Source organism: Dipteris shenzhenensis, chromosome 4 (genome assembly GCF_047967505.1).
Source record: "Dipteris shenzhenensis isolate YYH24624 ecotype China chromosome 4, Dip_SZ_1.0, whole genome shotgun sequence".
Classification (NCBI taxonomy): Eukaryota; Viridiplantae; Streptophyta; class Polypodiopsida; order Gleicheniales; family Dipteridaceae; genus Dipteris; species Dipteris shenzhenensis.
Window position 1 is genome coordinate 24,513,252 of NC_141599.1, and position 20,901 is coordinate 24,534,152.

Sequence of the window (20,901 nt, forward strand, 5' to 3'; positions counted from 1 at the left end):
GTTAGTATTCTATAATAATCCTGCAGGCTGACATCAGTAAGTTAAAAGATTCGCTTAACAAGAACTATCCAGAAAAACTGGGACATTGAACTTAAAGCACCTCCTGTTACGCTCATCAACCATCGGTTGTTTGCTTTAACGAAGATAGATGTTAAAATATGAGTGTAACCATAGATGCATTTACAGAATATAGCTTCACAACACAATTTTCTAGCTTATAAAATTGCCCACTCACTGGAAAAAGAAGGCAAAATAGAGATAGAAACTTGTAGGGAAGGGCGGAGAGAGACGGGAATAAGGGAAGAGAGAGAGAGAGATTTTGGCACCGTTGGTTCTAACATCTCCCAAGTTACAGGTCCATTTGGGACACTTTGACACTTGCAAGCTGTTGATTTGCCCAGCATTGAAACCTCAAGGAGCAATGAATAAAAATTATCATCCAAAAGCGTTCAGGAGGAATAGCCATTTTGAAAAACCTTGGGTTAGCACGGCTTTCAAAAGCAGCACAAGGATTCAAAGGCATCCTATCACAATCAATGTTAAACCTTCAAATCTTCAACTGAAAAGAGAGGGATCAACAGGAAAAAATCTTCCCCATTTGACCAAGTTATGACAACAATGATGAGCATTCTTAGGCAATGGCAAGTTCTCAAGATTAAAGCATTCTGTTCAAAAAAAATTCTACTCCTGATATCAACCATGTCCTGACTTCCTTCTGAATTGAGGCCTCTTTAAGGACACTTGTAATCCCATCAAAAAAATCATGACAACTGGCTACCTTGACAAGCTCCTCGGATTTAGAAAACATCTCAATAATTCCAAGCCAGCTTTGTGTCACATACGACCGTTTCAAATGTTCAATTGAAGTGCCTTTCAATAGATTTTTCTAGATGTAACATGCTCTTAAAATGAATTGTAAGTTTTAACCTACATTGAGGCATACTATTTTGTTATAGTGTAGTATACATACAACTGACATGTCGGACTGTGGAAGCCTTGCAGAGTGATGCCCTTCTTCCTGGTAACGTAAGACGGTCTCTCTTCAATTTTTAAGGACCTTAAAAAAAATTCCAAAATGTATTCTAAGAACAAAATTTGGACAAACCCAATTGGACATGTACCTAGCTTCTAGAACTACATGAATCACATAGGACAGCTTGTTTTTCTTTGTTGCTCAAGTAGTGCAAGAATTCTCATGTCCATTCCTCGTCATTTCTCCCACCAATTTGGACTGCAAGATTCTTGAGTGCAGAGAATGATGTGATACAGCTCCTTTGCCACAGCTGCAATGTATGCAGGCATTAATCTTCCAAACACAACAGAATGTACAACAGCACTATTCCCAAGGTCCATGGCTATTCTCTGACCATGAAAGCATAAGACATCATTGACGCACATGCAGAGTAATGAAAAGTGATGTTTCTACACCCATTAAAAAATTATCTAGTCATTCCTCTTGTAGAGACTAATGACAGGCACAAAACTTTGAGACCTGTCCACCTTGTGCAGCTCCATCTAACATGTAACACAATAGTGTAAACAACACAAATGTAAGCACGTGTACATTAAACCCTCTGAAGACAGACTCCAGAGGATATCAAATACTCGCTCAAAGAAGTCAAAGGCTTATGGGCTGTTCGTAGCAGTATTTCAGGAATGCACAAATCACATCTCTTTCCTCCTTTAGACATAATGAGATGGCAAATCCGTGTCCTCGGGACATTGTTCAACATTAAGGTCAAATTCTAACTCTGCAACATCAATTCTGGCTGTGATTTCAACATTCTTCTAAAAACCAAATATGCAAGATGGTATGAAAAAAAAGGGATTTACCAGGGGAAAAAAAAGGGTGTTCAGCTTAGCTAATTCTGAAACAGACCCAACAGCCAGCAACAACTGGGCAGTATCCCAGACAAGCACATGTGCTGCTTAGTGAACTGCAAAAGAAGTCTAATTAGTTTCTTGTTTGAACCTGTGTCAAACATAGCCCTGGAATTGCCACATGTCGAAGCAGCAAAAATGCTCATATGTAGAAGAGCATCGAAAAAAATTGATACTACAGCTCAATTTGTTCATGGAAGAACTTGGAAGCAAAAACATGCTCCCAACATCGATGGCTCACTCAACCAAGACACCTGTTATAGTCCGAGTCTACAAGCACTGGAGGTTGGATAAAATACGACGACGCCAAATAAAAGAGGCGAAGAAATACAAGTCCAATAGCTGCTTGTGACTGACCTATTTGTCATATGGACATGTCCCCTGGTATGGTGACCAAAACATCTTTGGAAACATTGAATCCAGGTATAACACAGCTAAATATGGACTAACATATGCTTATTAAATGTACACATTCCGAACATCGTTCTGTCCAAAGAGTATTCCACATCCAGGGCATTTGCGATGTCGCATCTCCAAATTTTTCTGAATGCAAGGGCTGCAAAATAAGTGAAAGCATTTCGTGATCACCACCTGTCAAGAACAGTAACTCATGTCAGTATGACTTGACAACAGATTTTTTTGCATATGAATACAGATACAAAGAGCCGAACTAAGGTATCCCATTTATGAAGATATGTGCCTGGGCATGAATTTCAAAAACCTTCTCTGCACACAACAGTGCAAACATGAGACTAAAGGAGCAAACAGACAGTTCTAGCTCAGCAGGGAGGAGCCCATCATTCCCCAACAGCAATGACGATGGCTCATACTTCTGCTGAAAAGGTTCCCACTTTTCCATGATCCAAAGGCCAACCAAAAATCATGAAACTACAGAGACATGAACACTGACAAGAAGAAGGCCCAGGGTACGAGGGAGTATCACTTGATGCCTGCATAAGCACCAAGGCAGTCAGTGTGTCTTCAAGTCTAGTACTACGAAGTTTGCCTAGGTATGGTCTAAGTTCAAGGGGAAATTTTTATCAGATCCAGAAGAGTTCTGAAACAGTGGCAGCAACTAACTAATCCTTGTAAACATGTGAGTTTTTATATTGCAGCAATCTTTATTTAGAAAATCTGGACATTTACCATCATGGCAGCGCTGCAATGTTAACGGTTAGACAATCAGGTTAGGAAAGCACCAGGAGAGAAAAAAGTCTCTTACCCTTCTACCAGATGCTCAACCCAAGACTCTCTCTTCTCTCTCTCTCTCTCTCCCTCTCTCTCTCTCTCTCTCTCTCTCTCTCTCGCTCTATTTGCTTCTAGGCAAGCTTGCACATATATTTAACCTCTGACCACAAAAACATGTGCCAACACTGATCTTTTCTGGTTTAATATTCTGAAGTCTCTCTCTCTCTCTCTCTCTCTCTCTCTCTCTCTCTCTCTATATATATATATATATATATATATGCAGTACACATTTTGCCCACATGCCTCATCACTCTGTGGACTCTACAACCTACCCCTGTACTCTCACGATCAGTAAGACCCCCTAGCTAGTTCTATGGTCGACAAACTTCGGTTGACCACCAATCCTAGTCCCATGGACTATCAGATTGAACTCGCAAATGGAACTACCTTCTTGTGCAACACCAAAATCAAAAACTTGTCTTTTCGCATCCAACATTATACGGACAAGTTGAACTTCGACATCATGCCTCTTTCTCGGTACGATGTCATACTTGGACAACAATGGCTCTACGACTATGATCCATCAATCAATCTTCGCAGCCATACTATCCAGTTTATCCACCAGGGAAAACTTATTGAGCTAACTGGTTCTAGGGACTCTCCTTCAACCCCAGTTGCCTCTGGCATTATCAAAACATGGCTGCAAGAAATGAAAGATGAGTTTTTTATTCAACTTGACAAAATGGGTACCGACGAAAGAGAATTACAAATTGAGAATACATTTCTGAAAGACCACATCTGTGCGCTTAGTAAAGACTTCACTTCTGTTGGTTATGGCAGTAGAGGAGACACCAACTAAGGATCCTCTTGAGTACCTCAACCAACCTTTTTTCCAGCCCTACTTGGATATTTTTCCACACGAATTGCCAAAGCAATTACCACCTCGACGACCAGTGGATCACCCAATCGAACTTATTCCCGACAGTAATCCACCGTCGAAACCTCCTTATCGGGTTTCTTACATTCAAAATGAAGAAATCCAAAGACAGGTGACCGAACTACTCAACAAAGGTCACATTTGGCCCAGTCGCAGTCCTTTCGGATCTCCTGTATTACTTGTGGAAAAAAAGAATAAGTCAATGCGCCTCTGCATCGACTACCGAGCCCTCAACAAGCTCACTATCAAAAACAAGTATCCATTGCCTCGCATCGATGACCTCTTCGATCAACTTCTACACGCAACACAATTCTCAAAGATTGATCTTCATTCAGGTTATCATCAAATTCGCATCTGAGAAGGCGATGAGTACAAGACATCTTTTCAAACAAAGTATGGACACTATGAATATTTGGTCATGCCTATTGGGTTGAACAATGCCCCGGCCACATTCATGACATTAATGAACGACATCTTCAGGCCTTTCCTCCATAAGTTTGTCATTGTTTACCTCGATGACATCCTCGTTTTCAGTAGATCCCTATACGAGCACAAACCACATCTTCACCAAGTTCTTGAAGTTCTCCGCACAAATTCTCTCTACATCAACGTTGAGAACAGTGAGTTCTTCAAGACCCAACTCAAATATTTGGGACATGTTATTTCAGCTCAAGGCATCTCTGTGGATCCCAAGAAGGTCAAGGTAATCCGAAACTAGCTTACTCCTAAGAATGTTCATGATGTCCACTCTTTTCTCGGATTGGCAAACTTCTACCATACAAAGGTCTATTAGTTTTTCGAAATCGCAACTCCTATGTCCGAATTATTGAAAAGCACAGCAGTTTTTCAATGGCTTCCCGAAACAGAGTATAGTTTCCAACAACTCAAGCAAGCACTCACTACCACACCAGTTATGGCTATTGCTGACCAAAACCTTCCATTTGAAGTGACCGACGCTTCTGACATCGCTACATGAGCAGTCTTGATGCAAGAAGGTAGAGTTATTGCTTTTGACAGCCATAAACATTCCGATATCCAAACCCGATACCCAGTTTATGATAAGGAGTTTCTTGCTGTTGTACATGCTTATCACTCACGGGACACTTCCTATGAGGCACAACCCTTCACAAGAGACATTCTATTGAAGAGACACTCCCATTGTAATGTACCCTCTCATCAAGGGTCACACCCTTCACAAGGGGTACACACCTCTTCATGCACATACACTTTGGAGTACACACCTTTTCATGTGTGACTCTCCACTCTCTATATAAGAGAGGCCCAAATGTATGGATGACACACTACAGACACTCAAGCAATACAAATATTCCTTGTTCTCTGCTATTTTTCAGTCTTCTTTCTGTTCCTAAGCACATTTCTAAATATAGTAAATCTAGGATTTCTTACACCCACATACCCCCGCCCCCCTCGCCACCTTCCTTTTCCCTCCCCCCTCTTTTTTTTGTTTTTTTTTTCACCACCAAAAAAAAAAAAAAAAACACTCCCCGACATCTTAGCCTCTCCTTCTTCACCTCCTGGCTGCCTCTCCACCTCAAGCTTCCACCCCGCCTCTCCATCACCTCGCACTGGACGTGCTTCCCATTATGGGGGGGGGAACTGATGCTCACTCCCGATCGGACACTAAGACCTAGACCCACACCCCAAGAGAAATGGGGGACAAAGCCAAGAAAGACGACAACACCAACAAAAACAAGCAAACGACACAATTGAAATTGGAGGATGTGAACACACGTTACAACCGAAGTGGACTAGGTGCCTCAACTTCTTCAGCCTCTATCTCTACCTCAACCTCAACTCCCGCTACAGTTTCAGTTTCGTTTCCAGCTCCAGCCTCAGCTCCCTCTATCTCTATCTCTACTTCGACTTCAGCCCCCGCTTCAGGCTCAACTCTAGTTCTAGTCTCAGCTCCCTCTACATCTACGATCACTGACATACTCATGCCCATGGCGCCGGTTGTTGTTCCCTTCCCCTCCTCTCCTGTTACAGCTCTCGCACTGCTTTTGACCCCTACTTCGGAGGTGTCATACACTGTTCCGCATTACGCTTCACTCTCCCGTCTCCCTCTCAGTCAGCCCACACTCCCACACCCCGTTGGGACTGCCTCATCCATTCCACTGTCATCTCTGTTCCTCACTCAGTCACCGTCCAGTTTCCGAACTCAATCCCACACTTTCATGCCACATTCACCACAATTTCAGCATGGATGTGGGTGGATTGATACCCTAGAGGCCCGTGAGACCTTGCTCATGGAGATACATAGTTTTCGTGAGCATGAGATGGAGCTGACTCGCTTCGCACGAGAGCAGGTCCGCTTCAACCAGGAGCAGAGCCACATCATACAGGAGCAAGCTAGGGCCATTCGGGAGCAGGCGGGTCTTATTTAGGGACTCAGACAGGATATCATGTAGCTCCGACAGGAGATCACAACCATATACACTGTCCCAGGGAGTACCCCGGTGGTCAAGGCACAAATTGCGAGCATGCAATCTGCTATTGATGAGACTTCCAGATGGGTTGACATGGCCAAACGGGAACCCACAAGGGTAACCGTTTCGGCTACCCTCATGGAGCAGAAGTAGAGAGCCAGTAAGGCTCTCTACATCAGAGTACGCAAGATCGCACGCACTAAGGCTACACCGATGGTAGATGCGACTGTGTTCATGGCCGCTACCTTGGGTGTGGCTGAGCACAGGATAGAGAGGGCATGGCGGGTGGGGAGAGATCCCAACCGAGAGCAACCTTTGATCATACGGATCCATGACACTCAGGCACAACTTTCAGCTCTACGACGTAGGTCAGTCCTTCGAGATCAGCCAACAATCTCTATGGATGAGGACCTCACACCTCTACAAGTTGAGGAGAGACGCGTGCGGCAACTGCCCCCTCCCCTACATAGGGAAGCGGGGTCTATGAGACTCAGATATCCGAGACCTTGTCCTGCACCATTTGCAACTATAATGGTATCTTCTGGTCAGAACCAGGGAACTTCTCGGAATCCTATACAGGCCACGACATAGTCTTCTATACAGAGATACATCAGAGTCGCCCTCTTCCAATAGTCAGTGGATATACATGGGAGTCTGCCTAAAGAGATGAGACAAGGGATACAGGAGGAGTTCGAGGTTCAGGTGGAGTTGTAGTCCTTTTCAGATTCACACTTCGAAGACCATTTCAGTAGAGCAGAGAGATACACTTTCCTGATTTCTTTGGATCGGGATTCGAAACATGGACAGCCGGGATCTGTTTGTCGCAATTTGCTACTTCCCCCCTGAGACCTCCCACTTTGTCAGAGATATCCGAGGTGATGATGAGACATCCCCATTTGCTGCCCTTTATCAGTCCATCATTGACTTTTCTAGCCGCGGAGAAGTCCTTCTAGCGGGGGACTTCAGCGCGAGGACAAGGGCCCGTCAGGTACCACTTCTTGACTTCAGAGATGATTCCACTCTACTGCCACATATTAACCTTGAGGAGGTAGGTATGCTACGGGTTTCGGCTGACAGGCGAGGTCCATTCTCATCTTATGGGCAAGCCCTATTAGACCTTGGTAAGATACATGATCTCATTATCTATGATGGTCTTGACAGATGGCCCGCTTCAGGTGGTTTCACATGCTTTCCACATCGGGGGGGGGGGGGGCGCTCCAATGTTGTTGATTACATCATGGGATCCCCTATCTTCACATCTCACATTACTGACTTCACTGTAGCACCTCTCCCCCCAGGGGCTGATCATACATACCTTTTCTTTAGCATCTCCACCTCCCTTCGCACAACACCTTCCACCCCACTCAATGCTTACTCCACCTACCACGATATATGCTTTGATCGGAATCACTCACCTTCTTACTCTGGCCGTCTGTACATACTTCTCGCTTATATTGACTTCATACCCCTTTTAGAGGATTGTGCTACCCTTGTCACCCGCTCACTACACGAGGCTACCATTCACGCTTTCCCCCACACCACTTGCTCCACCCGCCCATCACCCCTGGAACCGTACCCTGTAATAGTCGGTATGATGATAAGTGTAAGGCTTTACGCCGTCAACTCTAGACTGGTACGGAGAAAGAAACTAGACTTCGTTTGTCGGAACGAGGAGGAGCTGCTGACCATTTTGTTTAGTAACAACTCTAAGGACTTCTGGCAGAGATTTCTAGAAGGACGGTCCCCTCCGCCACTCACTGACACTCAGATCTGGCTTGATTATGCACGCACACTTTATGACATCCCAAATCAGCCAGTCCCACATCCTGCACCCTCTTCACTAGAGGAGGGGTAAAGGATGCCATAATGAAACTTCATAATGGCTGAGCGAAGGATCATGAGGGGCTATGCACTGAGTTCATTGCATATGGGATTACCTAGCCCCGATCTTAGCAAAGCTTTTTAATGAAGCGGTTTGTTTGGGATTTCCACACACTTGGACCATTAACACTATCTCACCCATCCACAAGGCAGGGGATCCCATGAGCTCGGAGAACTACAGGACCATTATGATTGAACATGTCATGTCCAAGATTTATGCATCAGTACTTGACTCCGAGGTTAGCAGACTTGCAGAGTGTCGAGGACTTAGAGCAGCAGGACAGGCCGGCAGATTCCGGCGTGATCATGGAACCATGGACCACATTCTCATGCTCAGATGTATCATCGAGTAGCCGAGGTCACGGAAGCAGAGGGTTTATTGTTGCTTTGTGGATTTCCGCAAGGCATTTGATACGGCCTCGAGAGCCCGCCTCATACGGCGCCTATAGGACTTGGGTTATGACCAGGAGATCATTTGGGCTGTCATGGCACTTTACGAGAGAGTTTTTCTAGCAAAGTTCGGGCAAGATCCGGGTGGACAGACGAGATCATGAGCACCATCGGGATCAAACAAGGGTGTGTCCTTTGTCGCCTACCTTGTTTGGCCTCTACATTGATGAGCTTGAGACAATGATGCAGACACAAGGGGGTGTAGGTTGCTCTCTTGTGGACACGCTGATCCAAATTTTGCTTTATGCAAATGACGTGGCTCTCTTGTCTTCCTCAGCAGAGGGGCTTTAGAGACACCTAGACGCACTACAGTCCTTTGGTGAGTCTCATGATTTAAAGGTCAACCTGGGTAAAACCAAGGTCATGATCTTCAATACATCTCGAGCCATCATGCATCAGGAGCAGTTCACATTTGTGGACAGACGAGATCATGAGCACCATCAGGGTCAAACAAGGGTGTGTCCTTTGTCACCTACCTTGTTTGGCCTCTACATTGATGAGCTTGAGACAATGATGCAGACACAAGGGGGTGTAGGTTGCTCTCTTGTGGACAAGCTGATCCAAATTTTGCTTTATGCAAATGACATGGCTCTCTTGTCTTCCTCAGCAGAGGGGCTTTAGAGACACCTAGACGCACTACAGTCCTTTGGTGAGTCTCATGATTTGAAAGTCAACCTGGGTAAAACCAAGGTCATGATCTTCAATACATCTCGAGCCATCATGCATCAGTAGCAGTTCACATTTGTGGGGTCATCTGTTAAAATAGTTTCATCATACACTTATCTTGGGGTTATCTTTTCCGGACCCAGCTTCACTATGAGACCCGCGATGCAGGCACGCTTGAGTAGAGGGTATGCTTCATTGGCCAGACTAGAGAGGCAGTGCTTCCGCTCGCACTTTCAGGATCCATGCACCAAGGGGTTGCTTTTTGACTCCTTGGCTCGCCCAGCAGGGATGTACGGCAACTCTTGTTGGGGGCCAGACTTATCGGATACAGAGTGGGCCCGTGTGGAGCGGCTACAGGTTCTCATGTTATTACGGATGATTCGTGGTAAGTCATCCGTTCCTCACCAGATCATTCAGGCTGAGTTTGGATCACCCCCTTTACAATTAGATGCTGCATTTCAGGTCATCACATATATGTACCGAGATAGGGAATATGGGGATTATACCTCGGGGCGTAGCAGGCTACCATGGATAGCTCTATCCTCCTCTATCGCACTTGCAGCAGGAGACCAAAGGTGCTGGTATGCACATACAGAGAGATGGTTTGAGCGATTGGGGCTCCACATGGATAGACTACCTCCCTTCCAGTACAGCATGCATGCTCCGTTTTCTCCCCTCTTATCACACAAGGTCCACTAGGTTATCCGTGAGGATCTACTACAGCTACACACATTTCAGACCTGGTTGGGACCGAGTGAACTCCCAGTGAAGCTTAGCTTCTACAGAGATCACTTCTTACATATCACAGCGGAGGGTTTCATTGACCCACCAGGATACACGCAGATTCACCTACCCCACTCACTGAGGATCTCTCTTGGACAGTTCCGAGTCTCTTCACACAGAGCGGCAGAGCAGAACGACTACCCAGGGAGAGGCGCATGCACACTGTGTGACATGCAGGAGGTTGAGACAAGGGAGCATTTCATCTTCAGATGTCCAGTGTACTATGAGATCCGAGGGCATTTCCACTGCCTCTTCAAGGATAGTTACGTGATTTTCGCCTGTTTCCTCTCCAACCCAAACCAGCGGTGTTTGGCAAGTTTAATTCATGAGGCACTTAGACACCACGAGAGGATACTTCGAGCACGGAGACAGGAGTAGACTTCTTCCTCGGCTGATCCCTCTCAGAGCTCTATCACGGAGTTCTTTCAGCTAGATCACATGGACTCCCACGAGACGAACATGACCGTGACCCGGAGCCTGTGACCCGATAGCTCAGATAGAGGGTCGACACACAAATCACACTCGGGGACATCCCCTCCTCCTTTGAGTCGGAGCCCAACCGTCGGGGTCACAGTAGCCCTGGTCAGACACAGAGCTACGACCACGAGACGTGCCAGGACCGCACCTCTGAGTGGCCGGCAGCACTCTATTGCCGACCTCATGCCTCCACTGCCTCATCCATCTTGATATCTGGCTGCTGACGATGATGATGATGATACTGATGACGACATCACTATGTTGTACTTAGGACTTAGAACTGCTATTCTGCATCTTTGCATTTTGCATTGGTATGGACGCTCGTGAGGGGGGGTAAAACAAAAAATAATGTAACTTTTTCATGTGTTACCCAAATTTTAAGATGTAAAGACATATTTGAAGCTCTTTTAGAGTAGAACACAATCGTGTTAATTTGAATAATTTCTACTCATGGCATATTGTTAAATTCATCTCATACTCAAGATTTTGATATGTTTTCTTACTAATGAATCTCAAATATGGGTGACTCTCCGTCCTTTGACCTCAGCTCCTTGCTGCCCTAGAAGACAGCCAAAGTCTCAGCCTCACACTTGAGCTAAGTCTGCAGCAACACTGGTACTCCTTCAGCTTCTGGATGTAGGCCTCAAGGGTTGTGCTCTGCTGCTCCTTTCTGCTCTGCTGAAAGCTGCACTGCTGGATGTGAAATGAGGCCTGTGGCCTCTGCTTTTATAGGCCCCCAAGGGCCCCTTGAAGTAACCGACTAGCCAGCCCTAAATGGGTCAACTGGCTGGTCTCTTTGGGCCGACCAGTCTGCCCCAAAACCAGCCCTTTAAGGGCTCCAAAACTAGGGCCCTTTGGCCCCCACTTTTAGGGCTTTTGGCCCTCCAATCTAGGCAAGGGCCCAGCCTATATAAGGCATGCCACTGCCCACTGTCAGCCCCATTTGCTGCTCCACCAGGCCTGCTGGTTCTGCCCTCTGCCAGGTTCTCTCCAGCCACGTGTGCAGCGCCGTACACTGCTGATGTCATCGTGCCCTGCCAGGTCAGATCTAGGGCTTGATGTCCCCGCCATCTGCACTATAATTCGTGCCATCTGTTGCAGCCTTCTTCTCTTGTGAGGTGCTGCCCATGTGGCAGCCCCCTCTCTCTCTCTTCTTTGGGCATCTGCTGCCCTAGGTCTCCCTCCCCCATGCTCTCCTCATATGGGGGTTTACAGATGGGGAGGTGACCTTTCTAACACCCCCTCTCACCGACACATCCAAGCCCAATGCCAACACGTCGATGAAGATGCTCCAGTAACTCCCTAGTCGTAATCCTCTGGAACCTTTTGGTTCCTAGCTTTTCATCCAGTGGCTCCTGCTCCACCAAGTCTGGTTCCGCCTCTACACACCATCCAGGTACACAAGTCCATCTTTGGTAGCACCTCCTGGCACCACCTCCTTCGGTCACGTTCTTGCCTTTGAACTCGAGCAACCCAGCCGTCACGATCTTCCAGTTGTGCCCCTCATAATGAGTGAACAACCTGGAGTCTTCCAGGCACCATGCTCTGAGGGTCTGTTTCAACCCGTCCTTCCTTTGGCAAGGTCTGCAACCAATGAATATTTCGAGATAACCTCGACCATGAAGTCTCACTGAGTTCTCAAGCAGGTACTCTTCTGGCTTCAGTACTCTTTGTCCATCACCTTCTAGCAATCTGCACACAAGTCCATCTTTGGTAGCACCTCCTGGCACCACCTCCTTCAATCACGTTCCTGCCTTTGAACTCGAGCAACCCAACCGTCACGATCTTCCAATTGTGCCCCTCATAATGAGTGAACAACCTGGAGTCTTCCAGGCACCATGCTCTAAGGCTCTGTTTCAACCCGTCCTTCCTTTGGCAAGGTCTGCAACCAATGAATATTTCCAGATAGCCTGGACCATGAAGTCTCGCTGAGTTCTCGAGCAGGTACTCTTCTGACTTCAGTACTCTTTGTCCATCACCTTCTAGCAATCTGCATCCAAGATTTGAAGAAGCACCAATACTTCCCCTTCTGCCTTCGAAGAAGGCCAATTCCTTCCAATCTCGTATCACCTGAGACAAATGAAGAGCATATTCTCTCCACAGCATGCTATAAAGGCTCAAATGCAAAATATCAAATACATACCAGACTGTTGTACTGCTTGTGTGTTTGCCCAGAAAGCAAACCATGTACCTCAATGAGGCACCCACCAAGAACCTGTGTAATCCTGAACTGTCCCCTTCTAAATTCCAGCATCCATCTGACCATGAGACCCCAGGACCCTCCATGGAATCCACCCTCGTGTCAGTGTCAACAGCCACACACCTGGAAGGTACCAAGCGCTCCATGATGTCCTTCACCTTCACAAAGGCATCTGACTCCCCGTCGACCCACATCTCTATGTCAGACATCCTCACTGTGATTTCTAGATCAACATATCTTACCTTGGTAACACTCGGTGATGTCACCAGGAACAACTCTTTGATTACCACATTTGCTTTGGCCTCTCCCTCTGAATCTAAGTCATACTCCTTTTTGTTTTTCTGATCCACCTTTTTCTTTCTGCAATCCTTTGCAAAATGTCCTGGTGTATCACAGTAGAAGCACTTCTTCTTCTTCTTCCTTTTAGAAGTCCCCTCGTCGTCAGAGTCGTCTTTCTTGGACTTGCCACTGTTAGGCTTGCGCTTTTCTTTGCCAGCGAAATCCTTTGCCAGCATCACCTTGTCATCTTTGTCCTCGTTGTAGAGCTTCTCCCGAGCTTCCTCCTGTAGCAGTAATGGACCCAACTCCTCAAACGTCAGAGGTTTGGTCCTCTGTCCTGCTGTCACAGTCGTAACAAAACTCTTGAACCTCCGAGGTAGCCTCCTCAGTACCATCAAGGCCAAATGGCATGAGTATGTCTTCTGACCAACGACTGCCAGCTGATCCCTCACCACCTTGCCCTTCGTCAAATGGCTATGTACCGTATCTCCTTCTTCCATATCAAGATTGTAGAGTTGATGCTGAAGAAGCAAAATCCAGGAGGTGTTGTCCGTCTCGTACAGATCCTTCAGGGTGGCCCACGCCTCTACTGACGTCTCGACCAGGCTGGATATGTGGAAGAACGGAGTCCGCCGTAGTCCCTATGATTATTGCCAAGGCATGGGCATCTTTGTCTTCCCAAGCTTCGAGCTCCTCTCTGTCTACTGCCATGAATATCTTCCCTTGCCTATCCACTATGTCCTTTGCCTTCGCCTCCACTCCCGTGGTCAGCTTCCACAACTTCTGAGCCACTAAATGACTCCGTATCTTCACTTTTCAGATCGGGTAGTTAGTCCCGTCCAGTTTCTCAGCCTCTCCAAAGTTAGGGAGAGTGAATGAGAGAAAACTGGGGGAGGAGGAAGGGAGAGCAAGGACTAAAGAGGCTGTTGAGGTCAACATCTCTGCTATTTATACCACACAGCAAAGTCAATCAAACTCAATTTAAATAGACAAGAACTCTGAACGCACCTGACTGAACCTGAGTCACCCTCCTCGCAAGGGCACAATCATCCAGCGTGGAAGTCGATTCCCAAGAGCTTCTGAATCAAGGTCGTCCTTCAGCAAGGTCCCAGCCTTCAGGCTCCCACCCCTGTGAGCCTCTTACTTGGGCTCTGATACCATGTTTAAAAAAAGACCCAACAGAGGGTACACACAACGGAAGACTTATAGTAATGCCCAGGAGCTCACACAGTGTAGTGTGGGTGTGGAATCACAAACTTCTTTACTTATGTGCATTCAATAGATGTGCAGACTCATCAATAGACAATGAACCGGCCAGATAGAAAAAGAAAAGAAAGAAAGAAAGTTTATTAAAGTCTTCAAAAGACCGATGGGTCTATATGAGACTGTGAAAATTCTGATACAACGAGCTGTGGTAGTGGAGCTACTAAACGAGCATCCATACCAATGCAAAATGCAAAAAATGCAAAAATGCAGAATGGCAGTACTAAGTCCTAAGTACAACATAGTCATGTCGATGGTCGACTATATATCAATCTCAGCATCATCATCAATATCATCATCATCCTCAACAACAGCAAGATATCAGGATGGATGAGGCAGTGGAGGCATGAAGTCGGCCATAGAGTGTTGTCGGCCATTCAGAGGTGCGGTCCTGACACGTCTCCTGGTCGTGCGTCTAACCAGGGCTACTATGACCCCCGTTGGTCGGGCCCCGACTCTAAACAAGGAGGGGATGTCTCCAAGTGTGATCTGTGTGTCGACTCTCTATCTCAGCTATCGGGTCACGGGCTCCGGATCACGGTCATGTCGAGGCCTCATCTCGTTGGGGTCCATGTGATCTAGCTGAAAGAACTCCGTGATAGAGCTCTGAGAGGGATCAACCGAGGAAGAAGTCTGCTCCTGTCTCCGTGCTCGGAGTATCCTCTCGCGGTGTCTAAGTGCCTCATGAATGAAACCTGCCAAACACCGCTGGTCTGGGTAGGAGAGGAAACGGGCTAAAATCCCATAACTATCCCTGAAGAGGCAATGGAAACGTCCTCAAATCTCATAGTACACAAGACACCTGAAGATGAAATGCTCCTCTATCTCAACCTCCTGTACGTCAAAATAAATATTTCCGTCCAATACTATGGACACAATACAAGAGAGAGAGAGATCTAGAGTCCCACCAATGGTGTGGTCCTCTAATCTTACCACAAGGTCCTTCTCCTATCTGCTGGCTATCTCTAGACTCCAGCCCGCGTGCTCCACCTCGAGCTTATGTGGACTCTCCGTCCTTTGACCTCAGCTCCTTGCTGCCCTAGAAGACAGCCAAAGTCTCAGCCTCACACTTGAGCTAAGTCTGCAGCAACACTGGTACTCCTTCAGCTTCTGGATGTAGGCCTCAAGGGTTGTGCTCTGCTGCTCCTTTCTGCTCTACTGGAAGCTGCACTGCTGGATGTGAAATGAGGCCTGTGGCCTCTGCTTTTATAGGCCCCCAAGGGCCCCTTGAAGTAACCGACCAGCCAGCCCTAAATGGGCCGACTGGCTGGTCTGTTTGGGCCAACCAGTCTGCCCCAAAACCAGCCCTTTAAGGGCTCCAAAATTAGGTCCCTTTGGCCCACACTTTTAGGGCTTTTGGCCCTCCAATCTAGGAAAGGGCCCAGCCTATATAAGGCATGCCACTGCCCATTGTCAGCCCCATTTGCTGCTCCACCAGGCCTGCTGGTTCTGCCCTCTGCCAGGTTCTCTCCGGCCACGTGTCCAGCGCCGTACACTGCTGATGTCATCGTGCCCTGCCAGGTCAGATCTAGGGCTTGATGTCCCCGCCATCTGCACTGTAATTCGCGCCATCTGTTGCAGCCTTCTTCTCTGGTGAGGTGCTGCCCATGTGGCAGCCCCCTCTCTCTCTTCTCTTTGGGCATCTGCTGCCCTAGGTCTCCCTCCCCCATGCTATCCTCATATGGGGGCTTACAGATGGGGAGGTGACCTTTCCAACACCGAAGACTTTAATAAACTTTCTTTCTTTCTTTCTTTCTACACCCACATTAGCCTGCTTCCCTTAATCCCACAGCCCCTTACCCATGCTGGAATAAGTCTGCTAATCCAAGGATAAGCATCCATGTACCATAGTTGGGGGAAATGGAAACGGGGAAACAGGAAACGAAAACGGGGAAACGGGAAAGGAAACCAAAACATTTCGGGATTTCTGGGAGGCCGAAACAGGGAAATGCCACATTGGCAAGGGGGTTTTGAGATTACGTTCAGCACAATGAGCGCACACACACTTTAGAATGCTACAAGTAACAGCATATAGCCTACCTGTAACTTAAACATAGTGCATAGTGCATACTACAATTTAAAATGAAAAAAGTTGAAACCTGGAACACTGCCAGTCTGAAACGACCTGCTTCAGGAGGGCTGAATGTTTCAGGCCCCTTCTGAAACGTTTCAGAAGCCTTTTCTTGGGGGAAACATTTTTGGACAGAAACACCGTTTCTATCCAGAAATATTTCTGCTGGCCAGGTACACAACAAAGCTAAACTCAAAGTGAGTTTCTGCTTAAGTAACAGATATTCTACTACGATGAATGTATCCCCCTCACCATTCAATGTAACAATCAGGATCAATGATCAGATCACAGGTTGAAATTTGTAAGTAGCAAGGCCACGTACTTTCTAACCACTCAATTAAAATCAAAAAAGATCAGATGGCATCCATTATGAAAAATATAATGGAAAGTGTCATTCAGCATGCTACAGCTCCCCCCATTGGTCCAGTACAATCTGTTCCTTTCATTTCTTTTCCTTCTTTTGTGTGCATGGGTGGTGGGGGAAATGCAGAAAAGATGGGAAGTAGGGGGAAGGGGGGCAGCAAAGTTCCTACAAAATCATACATATAGACAATGTCCAATAACACAAATTATAATACAATAACGAATTGCAAGCTCTGGTAACTTACTTCCTTAGGACGGTCATGGCACACACTGCATTTCAGGATAGCCTGGTACTCCTTAATTTCCTCTTGCAATTTCTCCACCAGAGGCCCGCCTTCACTGTGTACATTGAGTCGTGCAGCTCTAGTGCTCCAACTTGCAAGATCTTCTTGGATCCTTTTCCTCTCAAACCTTCAGTAGAATGTAGGAATGATGATTTAAATTACCTGTAGGTTATTATCATTCAACAGCTTATGAAAGACATCGAATACACAGACTGTCCTCACCGTTCCTTTTCAAGGTCTGTCTGAGCATCTACCATCTTAGACCTCTGCTGCTCAAGTTCCTTACAGGCAGCTTCAAGGGAAGATTTAGCAGATGATACTTCCTTTTCTGCATCTGCAGACTTCCGCTTTGCTTGCTCCAAGGCATTAAAATGTTGCCTTGCCTCCTCTGTTGCTTTTCCCAGCTGCTCAGAGAAAGATCGTACCTGCAGTTTTGGGTCTATAATGTCATTCGAATTATTCAGATTTTACTCGTTGCATACAAGCAATTCAGGAGAAACTTGCAAACTTGTGAGTAGCTTTTGTCCTTTCTTAAGTATATTTACACAGAATTTGAGATAATTGTCAGCTTGTTCAGACTTCATAAAATACCTCCTCTTCCAACCGTGCTGCTTTCTGTTTGTAGCATTCCCCCATGGAATTGATGTGTTGCAGACGACTCGTCAAGCCTTGTTTCTCTTCCAGAAGAGAAGCATGAAATTGTCTTGCCTGGAAACCTTCAAAAATCAACTGTTCCAATGGAATTCAAAAAGATAAGTCTATTGTAATAGCACAGTAAAAGTTCAATCATCAATCTAAAGTATGCAATAATCCCAAAAAATGCAGGAGGGCAGAAAACAGAATGAGATTGGACACCCGATGTTTGCATACATTACAACCTTCAAATTATAATCATCTCTCTCCGAAATTTGTTGCAGTAGCCGCTGATTCTGTGTTTGCATATCCTCGTAAGCTTGGCCGATTGTCTGAAACCCATCACAGAAGCACGATCGTAAGAGTTCCTAGAGGGAAGAAGTGGAGAACCACAAAACCCTGACAACTGCAAAAAAGAGCATCCAACCTCTATCTCAGCAAGATAAGCATCCCCTTCCTCGCTTTTCATCCTTAAAACCTCATTTGACTCAATAGCATCCCTGCGTCACCTCAAGGGAGAATTTGATACATGGAATCAAGCCCAAAAACAGACCCTTCGTTTCCTTGTAAAAAGCGAACAAGTCTATTCTTAATCGGAGGAGAGAGACAATAGATACAAATTATCACCAATTTACTCATGACGCTGAACATATCCACAGAAAAGTTTATTGATAGTATGCTTTCATACATAAAGGCAGTTACGGAAAGCTATTGCTAAACATTTCAGTTTTCTCTGATCCTTATAAGTGTATCACACGAAGTGGCCAGAAATACTTATATAAAATCCCATCAAAAGGTGATGAAAGAAACCTGTCAGAAGCATCAAGCTTTTGCCTTAGTTCTGCAATCTCAGCTTCTGCAGTTGCAAGCCTTTGTTGGCATGCAGCCTCAGCTTCAATGGCCGCTTTCACCCTGAGCTCCAAGCTGTGCTCATCAAGAGCTGCTTTCAACCTTTCCACCTGAGCCCAAGCTCTACACTCAGCCTGTTTCAATTCTCTTGCCTCCCTGACAATATATCAAGGGTGGGTATTCAGAACTAAATAGGTAAGGTGAGATGACATTTACACAACATGAATATAGGATATTTAAGCCATACTAAGTCTAGAACCCACTCTAAAGTTGATCATACCTTGCTTGAAATACCTTTGATAAAGAATTAACAGAGCCATAAAGTGGATTTCCTTAAGAAAATCATAAGAAAATCAAAAGCAATGTTCCGTACAGTACCAATAATAATACAGGCATTATATAAACGTTCATTCTGCACCATGTTTGCGGTCTTCTTTCAGAGGCTACCTTGGCACTATGTACAGTGGTACAGATCTTATCAACATTACTTTAAAAGGTGAAGACTTGAAGACGTTACACATATTGCTTTACACTCTGAATAAAATAATCCATGTTCAGTTTAAGGTTTAAATTTGTCTAGATAAAACTTTCACGCACCACATGATCCACATATACAATCCTTCATAGTGCTAAGGAATTCAAAGAGAAAAGAAGCTATACTCTTTGAATGCAGTGTTTGAAGACATATTTAACTGCACAATTCAGTTACTTAACTCCCTAGATTTAGAGGAAATAAAGATAATGCCTTTAATTCGCCCATCATAAGGCTACCTATCCCAAGTAATTCAACATCATGAATACACAATTCATTTATCAAGGTGTCCAGAATTTGAAGTTTGGAAGCAGAAGGTTGATAACCGATATGACTCCGTAAATGGATTAAGAACATGGGCACATTATTTCTCGCACTCATGAATCTCAGGTAAATATGAGAACACGCTGGAGAAAACAATGACTCAAAACGGCTGCCAATAGTAAATCGAAAAATATTATCTTGGGATCTCCCCTTCAGGTGAATTGAGGCTACAACGGCCTGCAAGGGCATGTAATCCCCTCACAGAAAGCCCACAAAAGGGCCCAATGGGGGTCACCCGGGCCACCCGTCTTCGACAGCCAACCCTCGAAGGGCCTGTGAACCAAGACCCGGCCAGGTGTAGGACATGTGAAGCAAGAAAAAGGAGCCCAGAAAAGGGCCCTCTATTGACAAAATACCAGAGGAAAAACCCCTCTGCATACCAACTAAAAGGGTTTTTTTTTTTAAAGGAGAAAACAGAAAGGAAAAGAGTTTATTCTCCAGCTTTTTCCACACAAGGGTGATCCATCCAGAGAATGAAATCACGGGAAGGACGTGTGAAGTATAAAGTCAGAAGAGAGTATCCAAAGCACCTTGGGTGTGGACCAAGGGCATAGAGTCAATTGGCAAGACAACAAACTTGATCAAGCTATACCAAGGGTATGAAAGACACAACTGAGTTGACTCTCCTAGAGCTCAAGTCTAAGAGAGTCATAAGAAATGGTCAATACATGGAGGTCAAGTCAGGGATCATCACAGTGAAAAATGATGTCAAGCGTGGACAAGAATTGATGCTAGAAAATATGGTTTAATGTGACCTGGGTTGTGTATTTTTAAGGAGACGTAAAGGCTAGACCTCCATTTATAAAACTCGTAGAACTTTTGATGAAGACCAAATCCTCTAGTCATAGTTGAATGCACATGCATTGAATGTCGTCAATCATTTACTCAAGTATGACTTGGAACACGAATCCAAATATGCACCACATATCCCACATCGTCCAAATATGCATCACACGTGTGCACAAGATGCCCTTACGATTTCCCTTTCCTCAACAGTTTTTACAAGTCTCTCATGCTCTCACCCACCTTCAAACACTTAGCACTTTTCACCTAGCGCAAACACTTGAGACTCCCAACTACCACTCAAACGTTGGTTCTTATATCCACCAGCCCTTACAGAGTTGAATCTTCCACTCACCTTGAAATTTGTCTCCACCTCAACTACCCACCATGCATCTCGCCCCTATGGATCAACCTTGCCCAAATGTGCGATTCCTGGCTACTATCCCTACCCCCCAAAAACACACGAGTCCCCCCTCTCTCTCTCATAGGCTGGCTGAGGCTTGCATCGATATTACTCCTATATGCTGCTTACAAACCATCGCCATCCTTCTTGACCCAAAGCTGGCATATCAAGTCTACTCAACCAGGTATATCTATCACATTGAGAATC

At 45.7% G+C, this 20,901-nt stretch overlaps 1 protein-coding gene across 3 annotated transcripts in view; it reads right to left on the minus strand.

The window, feature by feature from the left end:
• Nucleotides 1–1,149: 1,149 nt before the first annotated feature.
• LOC147902630 (E3 ubiquitin-protein ligase BRE1-like 2) overlaps nt 1,150–20,901 on the minus strand; it is a 32,083-nt gene continuing 12,331 nt past the window's right edge. For 2 of the 3 annotated variants that reach the window (XR_015540891.1, XR_015540892.1), the window contains exons 13-20: nt 18,614–18,808; nt 18,231–18,303; nt 18,049–18,135; nt 17,762–17,899; nt 17,393–17,595; nt 17,132–17,297; nt 1,834–2,472; nt 1,150–1,283 (exon numbers count right to left, since the gene is read on the minus strand). Coding sequence is in view for 1 of the 3 variants with exons in the window: in XM_087373670.1 (XP_087229796.1) it covers nt 2,341–2,472; nt 17,132–17,297; nt 17,393–17,595; nt 17,762–17,899; nt 18,049–18,135; nt 18,231–18,303; nt 18,614–18,808 (994 nt within the window). In the remaining 2 variants the exon portion in view is untranslated. The other variant, XM_087373670.1, reaches the window with a different exon arrangement.